This window comes from Syngnathoides biaculeatus, chromosome 9 (genome assembly GCF_019802595.1).
Source record: "Syngnathoides biaculeatus isolate LvHL_M chromosome 9, ASM1980259v1, whole genome shotgun sequence".
NCBI lineage: Eukaryota > Metazoa > Chordata > Actinopteri > Syngnathiformes > Syngnathidae > Syngnathoides > Syngnathoides biaculeatus.
This window is the reverse complement of record NC_084648.1, coordinates 10,484,574-10,494,424: the sequence shown is the minus strand read 5'-3', so window position 1 is coordinate 10,494,424 and position 9,851 is coordinate 10,484,574. Positions and strand designations below refer to the sequence as shown.

The following is a 9,851-nucleotide window of genomic DNA, read 5'->3' as shown; positions in this document are numbered from 1 at the left end:
TCAATCGAAAAGCTAACCGAAATGAATGAAATAATTTACAAATCGTCATCAAAAAAAATAAAACACTTGAAAAAGCTCAAATGTAAAATCAGAAACCAACTGAGGAACTAAGTAACTAACTAATACAAATGTATCCAACAAACAAACTTTTACACAAACATATCCAACCCATCCATCCATTTTCTTATGCCGCTTATCCTCACAAGGACTGCAGGTACTGCTGGAGGCTATCCCAGCTGTCAACGGGCAGGAGGCGGGGTACACCCTGAACTGGTTGCCAGCCAATCGCAGGGAACATAGAGACAAACAGTCTCACTCGCAATCACACCTAAGGCCAATTCATCCAACCATCCCTTTCCTTTGTTGATTATCCTCACGAGGGTCACGGGGAGTGCTGGAGCCTATCCCAGCTGTCAATTGGCAAGAGACGGGGGTACACCCTGAACTGGTTGCCAGCCAATCGCAGGGCACATCAAGGCAAACAGTCGCAGTCACAATCATACCTAGTGTCCAATTAATGTTGCATGGTTTTTTTTTTTTTTTTTTGTGGGAGGAAACCAGAGTGTCCGGAGAAAATCCACACAGGCACGGGGAGAACATGCAAACACCAATCAGGTGGGGCCAGGAGTTGAATCTGGGTCCTCAGAACTGTAAGGACACCGCTCCACAGCTGCGCCACTGTGCTGACAGATGGTATTAAATTGGGTCCATTTTTATTGTTATTTACATCTATCTTTTGCCGCTTATCCTCATGAGGGTAACGGGGAGTGGTGGAGTCTATCCCAGCCGTCATCGGGCAGGAGGCAAGGTACACCATGAACTGGTTTCCAGCCAATCGCAGGGCACATCGAGAGAGACAACAGTCGCACTCACAATCACACCTAGGGGCAATTTAGAGTGATTTGTGCCCGATTTTTGGGATGTGGGAGGAAACCGGAGTGCCCAGAGAAAACCCACGCAGTCACGGGGACAACATGCAAACTCCACACAGGCGGGGCCGGGATCGAACCCGGGTCCTCAGAACTGTGAGGCCGACGCTTTACCAGCTGCCCCACCATGCCGCCAGATATCCAACCATTTATTCTTATTATTGCGATTAAGGGCTATACAAGTATGACTTGATCCAAACATAATCAGATCCCTATAAATCATCACATTGAGGATATTATGATGTCGTATGTTATGAGCTGTATGACAAGTAGACCGTACAGTTTCCTTAACCGTTTAAAAATTGTCCCCTTTGTATGTGTGCATGCAAACACCCAGCACAACATTTTCTTTCCCCCCCAAATGCGAATGACACCAAAGCCCCCCAAAAGCGCGAGGTTGCGGCCCGCTCCTCTGACTAAACGATCAAAAACTCGCTAAAAATATCCCAGCCGGCATTTTGCTCCGCCAAATTGTCACCTGATAGCGTTTAGCTGAGGCATAGCAAACACTTAACGAGGCGCTAATCCTCCTCGCCCGCAGTCAGCAACGCGGCCGACATTCGGAGCGGGACTGATGGATGCAGTTATTCAGTAATAGAAAACTTCATTCCGCAGAGGGGTTCTTTGGTCTGGGGGGGTCTTTGCGGGATTACGGTCCGTCACTGAGCTCCGGCATCATTTGCTATCTCATTCAGGCGTCCGGTGATGAAGACGAGAGGAGAAGATGCTATTCTTCTCGTCTGCAACACGATGACGGCATTACGTCGTTATGTCTTAGTTGGATAGCGTCAACGCCATAAAAACTTTCAACTTTAAAATGGCGGACATGGGTCTCCACGGCTCGTTTTGTCTCGCTTCCCAGACTATAACTTCAGTTTATCTGGATCTGGATCAAAATGGAATAGCTTCTTAGCTAACGCTAGCCATGGCTAACTGTCCAGAACCAAATGTAATGTGTGTACGGCGTACTTTATTTCAACGAGGCAGAGGTGGTACTATAATACCGCAGTGGTGCTGTTTGCTTCCCCTAAGTGGGATCCAGGGACCACCGACTGTTCCCAGAGGCCCAAATGAATTGTCGCCGCGTTCGACTTCATTATAAATCAAAGCAGAACAAAAGGCACCGTACGGGTTAGCGCGTGTCCTATTGTCATGAAATTGTGTGTAGTTTTTGCACCCGTCGGCAGAACAGATTTATCGGTAACTAACGTGGATTTGACATAAACTAACGAGGATTGAGCAACCCAGATTTATCATAAATGAACTTTGAGTTCATATAATTTGAATTTTTTTCCTCCCAAGAAATGTGGATTAATCAGCAATAAACGTGGCTTTATTATAATCAAATGTGAATCTATAGCACGTAAATTTATAGATGTATTGTACATGAGTGTTTGCTAACATAAACGAACATGAATTTGTCGTAATTGAACTTGGATTTATCAGGAATTAACATGAATTTATGGCCACTTAACATGGAATTATTATAAATGAACCCAAATGTGTCATAAATGAATGGATTTATCGTAATCATAGACAAATCTAGAACCCTTAGATGAACATGGCTTAATCGCAGCTTAGCAGGTTAATCATACAGTAAATGAAAATGGATTTATTGTAATTCAACCCAAATCTATCAGAAACATATTTTAATTTTGCAAGGATTTGTCTTAAAAATAAAATGGATGTATGAAATGAATGTGGTTTTATTATGAATTGATGGTGATTTGCCAGCATTTAACATGGTTTCATCGTCAGCTAAATCGCCGTCACAGTGGTGCATCCATCCATTTTGGCCTGCGCTTATCCTCATTAGTGTCGCGGGAGTGCCGGTGCCAGTTGACTCCGGGTGAGAGGCGGGAGGCGGGGTACACCCTCAACTAGTCGTCAGCCAATCCCTGGGCGCATAGAAACAAACGCGCATTCGCTCTCACATGCTTTTGCAAAATGGACGGATGGCTGGATGGATGGAGCTGTCACGGGCAAAACCAAAAACCATTAGGACCATCGATGTGATCCGATGGGCTGTGTTTTGTGTTAAAAATGTCATAGTTGTGCCATTTTTTTTTTCACATCTGTCCGTCAAAGGCAAAGCTGGGTCGATGCGGATTGACGAGCGCATTGTTGAACTCTGACCCCTCCCACATCTGTGCGAGGTCACCAAACCCGACAGATGTCCGCCCAGGATTTGTGATCTGGCATCCAGTGATAAGGGCTATCTGAGGTCAGGTGCTAAGCTAAAAGCTGAAAATTGTAGCATGATGCCTTTGTTGTATATTCAAATAGATATGTTATCATTTTAGCCAAGCTCAACATATATTTATGATATATTAACATGAATTTATTGTCCTGGAGCAAGAACTTATCATACATTAGCATTGATCAATCTCAAGTTAACTTAGATTTATCATGATTTAGCAGTGATTAATGGTTATCGCGTCAAATAACAAATATCTATTTTTAAATGAACATGGATTTATTTGTCACAGGTATGGACTGTAAAGTAACACATTTAATGTGAATTAACATTGAAATCTTTCAAGATAATGCAGATTTATTGTTTATTGTATGCTAACTTAGTTTTATCGTAAATGAACACAGATTTAACATGGCTTTGTCTTCAATTAGCATGGCGTTACCTTCAATTACTGTGGATTTATGATAAACTAACATAGATTTATCATTTATATTGGCACGTTTTTTTTTTTAATTAACAAAGGTTGATAGGAAATTAACAAGTTTTTTTTGCAAGGTAAAATGGATTCATGTTAACATGGAGCTATCATAAATACGGATTCAACGTGAATTACCGTGGCTCGACCGTAAATGAACGTGCTATTTTTTTAAATCTCAAATGAACATGGATTTATTGTAATATGATAATTGCTTGCTGGCTGCAAGAATAACAACATTGTAACTCCTTCAAGGACACACACACATAGAAGAACAAAGAGGATTTCACGTACTAGCATTCACAATATTCACAAAATTATCTACAGTGACGCCATTGATTTTCAAATTAGCGTGGATTTCTCCTCAGCTAGCATGTTTTAGTAATGGGTGTTCCCGACCGGAAGTACACTGGAACACGCTCTTGTTAGGAAAAGGCACGGAGCGAGTGTTTCCGGTTCCGCCTCCCCCCTCGCTAGCTTGACGGTGGCTCCCTCTCTCCCCGTGTCCCTCTCTCCGGTTCTCGGGTTCTTGGCGAACTCTTCCAACCTGACACCAGAACGCGTCCGGCGGCTGAGGGGGGCTCGCAAGCTGGCGGGGGTTGGCTCAGTCCTCTCTAACTTTACTCCCCCCCCCCCTCGCCACTTCATTCATTTCAACTTCCCCCTGCCTCATTGTGGACTTATACATTATTATTCTTTTTTGTTGTTGTTGTTGTTTTGTTCTGGGAACAATTTCAAATGTTTTGGAGTGAGCCTGCGTGAGGCGACGGGGGGCTTCATGGAGCACCGCGGCTCCCGGGGGAGCTCCGGGCGCGCAGCCGACCCGCAGTGACCGATGGACGGACGCTGCTGCCCGGTAAGACCCGCCGGTAACTTTTCCGTTCTAATCGGCCACTTTTACTACGCGCGGTCACCACATTCATCATATTCACAAGATGGCATGTATATGGATTCATAACAATTTAAAGTCTTTGTTTTTATGCCTTTCAAGTAATTTAAGATCTCATCGTTTTAAATGGCTCCTGTGGATTAATTGTAGATAAAATGGCTTTAAGCATCGCCTTCATTTTTTCTATGAAATAATCTACTTTCACTGCTGTTTACATTGCTGCTGATACTACATGAAATAACCACATATGCACAGAAATGTGTTTATTTTGCTTGTTTGGTTGGCCTTCATCAGGGATATGTGATGGATTTATTCAAAATTGGGGTATTGTCAGCAAACAAAAATCTGTGTCATTAATTATTGCTGATTTTCTGTGATTCAAACTGGTTTGATTTTATGTAGAATATTGTAGACATACTGTAAATACGGTAGTACTCTTGTTTTGTAAATTAACAGATTTAAAGTAATATATGTAGTTTAATTGTAAATTAACATCTATTTTAGTATTTTAAGATGAATTTGTGGTAAGATAACAGTTTTCATTTCTTGTAAGTGACCAAGCATTTGTCGCAATTTAAAATGATGATTTTATTGTAATATTATTTATAGTTAAGATGGCTTTAATTTGTCTGGATTTATTGTTAATCAATTTCCATGGCTTAGCATCACATTGATTCATTGTAAATTGACATGATTTGAAATTGGCATGCAGGTATCTTAAATTAAGATGTCTTGAAGGTATTTCTGTAACTTGCTCTCGATTAATCATGAATGAACGTGACTTTTCTGTAGCTTATCGTAGATTTTAACCCACCTTTATTGTCAATTGATATTGAGATTTTGGAAAATAACGGCGGTTCATGTATTCATCCAGTTAGCATCATTGTAAAAATGATAATAATAATAAAAATTATTATTATGAGCAAATCAACACAAAATTAGAGGATTTATTGGTACTCAGGTTTTTTTTTTATTTTTATTTATCATAGTTTAACATGGATTTGCGTTAACTGAACATGGCTTTATCATACAGGAAATTAACATTGATTTATTTCAGATTTTTGTGGATTCACCGCAAGTTAACATGAATTTATTTATCGTAAATGAATGTGGATTAGTTGTGCATTAACGACGATTTAGCGTGAACTGACAAATGAATCATTGATTAGCATACATGTACATAAAACATAGAAGGATCTGTTGTGGAGGCACGGTGAATCATCTGAAAAGCGTTGGCCTCACAGTTCCGAGGTCCCGGGTTCAATCCCGGCTCCTCCTGTTTGGAGTTTGCATGTCCTTCCCGTGCCTGCGCGGGTTTCCCCCGGGCACCCCGGTTTCCTCCCACATCCCAAAAACATGGCACATTAATTGGACACTCTAAATTGCTACTAGGTGGGATTATGAGTGTGGCTGTTTGTCTCCATGTGCCCTGCGATTGGCCGGCAACCATTTCAGGGTGTACCCCGCCTCCTGCCCGTTGATAGCTGGGATAGGCTCCAGCATTCCCGCAACTCTTGTGAGGATAAGCGACAAAGAAAATAGATGGATGGAGGGATCTGTTGTAAATGAATGTGGATTTATCGCATGTTGAAATCGATTTGAACATAGGCTAACATGGATTTATCGCATATTGATATCTTATATTGACTTGTGTTGGACATGATTGTGGTGGTTTATGCAAGTGTTGTTGCCTATTATGATAAAGTGGCCGCATGATGTGACTGCCATTCCTCGGCAGCTTTGTAACTGCACACGACCGTCCCGTTCTGTTATGCATGTACGCGTGTTCCTGTGTTTGTGTGTGTGTGTGTGTGGGAGAGAGAGAGAGAGTAATGGCTGACTGATGTCCACCCAACAGCTTGCATCACACCCCCCCACCCCACCCCCCCCCCCCCCAAAAAAAAGGGAAAAAGCCTCAAAGTGAAGCAGCTCTGGAATCCTCGCTGGCTTCCAGGCTCCATGCCCGCCGTGTCATACCAACACACATTTGCGTAAAGTGAGTGCATCTCATTATATCGCTCAAAGGGTCTTTTCAAAACCAAGTGCGAGCTCTCCTGTGCAAGAAGTTAACTTGATAATAATTGGCTGTATACTTCATTTTGATTCATTGTTATGAGCATTTACGCCACGTACAGTATGAACATCACATTATATTACGTTATTGTGATGTTCGTGTGCTCGAACTTTGACTGTCATGAACATTTGAAGCATTTGCATGATTGCGAAAAGAAAACAGCTAACATTACGCTCATATGACACACGTGTATATTTAATGAAGTTGCTTGCAGCCAACGCAGGTTGAAATATTCATCGTACAGTGCCTTACTGTCACTTAACATCCATATATCATATCAACACAATTAACCGTGCAGGAAAAATAATTTATTGTAAGTTATCATAAAAAAATCCTAAATGCAGACCATTTAGCGTTCTCGACATAACAGCTAAGTTTACCTGAATTTATCCAACGTTATTTCATTTTTATCATATCGTCAAGATTTTTCGGCAGTATAAGTTAATCATAAATTGACATATTTCTTATAAATGAACATGGATTCACTGAGAGTAAACTGATATTTATTATACTTTAGGTATTAAGTTTAGGCCAGTATGGAAGTTAACATTACTATCATAGGTTAACAAGGATTTATTGTAATTTACTAACATCACATCTACAAATATTTCTTATAATTTGTCATAATGTAGCATTTTTTTTCAATTAACATGGACATATTGTAAGTTAATGTGTTTTTATCATAAATTGTCATGTATTTATCATGACATTGCAGTAATTTATCGTAATTTAATGCAGATTTGTGTTTCATTGCATATTGACAACAATTCATTGTAATGATTGAAATTTTATATATTTGTATAGGTGTGATTGTGACTGTTGCCTTTCTCCATGTACCAGCACTCCTCGCGACCCTCGTGAGGATAAGGGGCAAAGAAAATGCATGGATGTTGTAAATGAATATATAATTTAGATGAATAAGAATTTATTGGGGTGGCACGGTGGATCAGCTTGTAAAAGTGTTGGTCTCACAGTTCTGAGGACCCGGGTTCGATACCGGCCCCGCCTGTGTGGAGTTTGCATGTTCTCCCCATGCCTGCGTGGGTTTCCTCCGGGCACTCCAGTTTCCTCCCACATCCCCAAAACACGCAACATTAATTGGACACTCTAAATTGCCCCTAGGTGTGTTTGTGCGTGCGTCCTGTTTGTCTCGATGTGCCCTGCGATTGGCTGGCAAACAGTTCAGGGTGTAGCCTGCCTCCTGCCCGTTGACAGCTGAGATAGGCTCCAGCACTCCCCGCTACCCTCGTGAGGATAAGCAGCAAAGAAAATGGATGGATGGAAGAATTTATTGAAAATTATGCTTGTAAATCATGACTTTTATTTAACATTCTTCATCTAAATTATCGTAATTGTACATGCACAAAAACAAACTGATTGTTGATTAATGATTTGTCATCCATTATTAAGAATTTATTCTTATTTAGCGTGGATCTATCATTCAATGGCAAGAACCTATTGTCAATTGAAGGTGCGCCCTACTGTTGGAATTCAACAGCAGTCCGTCGTTTTGATATGACGTCCATTGTGCCCGAGTCCACCTGTCCCAGTCTTCCCCTCCCTTCACCGTTAGCGGGTGAATGTACGCCAACGTAGTGTTTAATAGTTTTTGAAACACACAAGGTCAATAAAACGGCCGAGAGAAGCTCAGAAGTTCAGTATCCAGCGTACAAATATGTGCTCTAACCACTGCGATGTTACAGTACCTCTTAATATAGGAACATACATACATTTCTGGGTATTTAACGCGGCAAGATTCTTCTCGCTACATTTCCTTCCAAAGGTGTTCTTGACTTGAAAATGTTACCAGATGTTGAGAACAACCCAAGTAATCCATAGATGCAGAGAAAGTATCACAAAAAAGGCTCAGAAATTAGGTTGTGTGTAATAATGTGAAATGACACAGGGGAAAGATATTGAACACCTGAAGAAAGGGAGGTCCCCAAAGGACAACAGCTGAAATCGATTAATCATCAAACAACAATCAGCCCCTTGTCAATGCATCAGTTGGTTCAGTCCTAATTGACGGCCTGCAAAAAGGTCTCATTGCCGAGGTCTGAGTCAAGACACATCACATGATGGGTAAGAGCAGAGAGCTGTCTCAATACAATCACACAGTAATTGTTGTGAAACATAATAATGGCATTGGTTACAGGAACAGATCTACGCTTCTCAATGTTCCAGTGAGCACGGTTGGGGCCTTAATGCGCAAGTGGAAATCCAAACATATCACCATAAATTTGCCTCGATCGGGTAGTCTTCTGACAGAGGAGTGCAAGGAATAATCCGAAGAGTTTTTTTGAGAGCCAAGAATCACCCGTGGAGAGCTTCAAAATAACCTCTTCATACACGAGGTGTCTTGAAGCTCTCATTGCAAAGAAAGGCTTTTGTACAAAGTATTAAATAAATACCATTTTGCCTGCTCAATATCCCCCTTGTGTCATCTAACATGATTAGACGCTTATCTGTTTGATTTTCTTTGTATGTATTGATTACTTGGGCTGTTCCCAACATCGGAGGAAATTTTCATGTCAATACAAACTTTGGAAATATATTTAATGAGAAAAATGGTTATTATTTCAACTGCTGTATTATTGATTTACAACAATACTTAACTTTATTATGTACCTGTGGTTAAGAAAGCGAAGCTTCTGGCCTCAATGTAGGCCGGCGGTGTACGTACGTACGCAGGTTTGTGGCTCTCACAGGCATTTCAAAGAAGCGAGCCTTTAAAATATAAATCCCTCCGACGTCCTGATCTTGTAGCAATCCGCTTCTTCCAACTGTTAAGGTATGTTTTTACGATTTAATAAATGTGACAAAGTACAACACACTATTTGTGCACCATCAGACAGCTGAACGCGCGGCAGTGGGCGGGTAGCTTTGCGGACGAGGGTGGCGTTTTTCGCCTGTCGTCCTGTTCTTCTTCCTCTTTTGCCGTCTCCATTATGGTTTTCCTGTCGCATCTTTGGACGTCAGCTGTATGCCATTGGCAGCTGATGTCCATCGGGAGATTCAGGAAGTCATGGCTAGGAGGGGAGGGGGCTCGGAGAACCTCCCCAAGTCATGATGGAAGGTGAAGCGGCAGCGTCGTCAGGGCCCTCAAAGTTATAATCAAGCGGTTAAAAATTCTCGGAAACCACATCACGAGGAGCAAGTTCAAAGACATGATTTCATCAAAAGCAATAAAGGCGGATCAGTTAGGATGAGAGGAGCGCCGGGTCGTGACCACGTGACCACCCACGCTGCTGCTGCCACCCAACAACTCCTTGAAAAGAGCGAGATGG

The 9,851-nt window shown here is 41.6% G+C and overlaps 1 protein-coding gene across 2 annotated transcripts in view; it reads left to right on the top strand.

The window, feature by feature from the left end:
* Window positions 1-3,564: 3,564 nt before the first annotated feature.
* Window positions 3,565-9,851, top strand: part of LOC133506358 (voltage-dependent T-type calcium channel subunit alpha-1H-like) — a 70,217-nt gene continuing 63,930 nt past the window's right edge. Inside the window, exon 1 of one of the 2 annotated variants that reach the window (XM_061830420.1) lies at window positions 3,565-4,457. In XM_061830420.1, the coding sequence (XP_061686404.1) occupies window positions 4,437-4,457 (21 nt within the window). In that variant the 5' untranslated portion in view covers window positions 3,565-4,436. The remainder of the gene's footprint in view (window positions 4,458-9,851) is intronic. The other variant, XM_061830421.1, reaches the window with a different exon arrangement.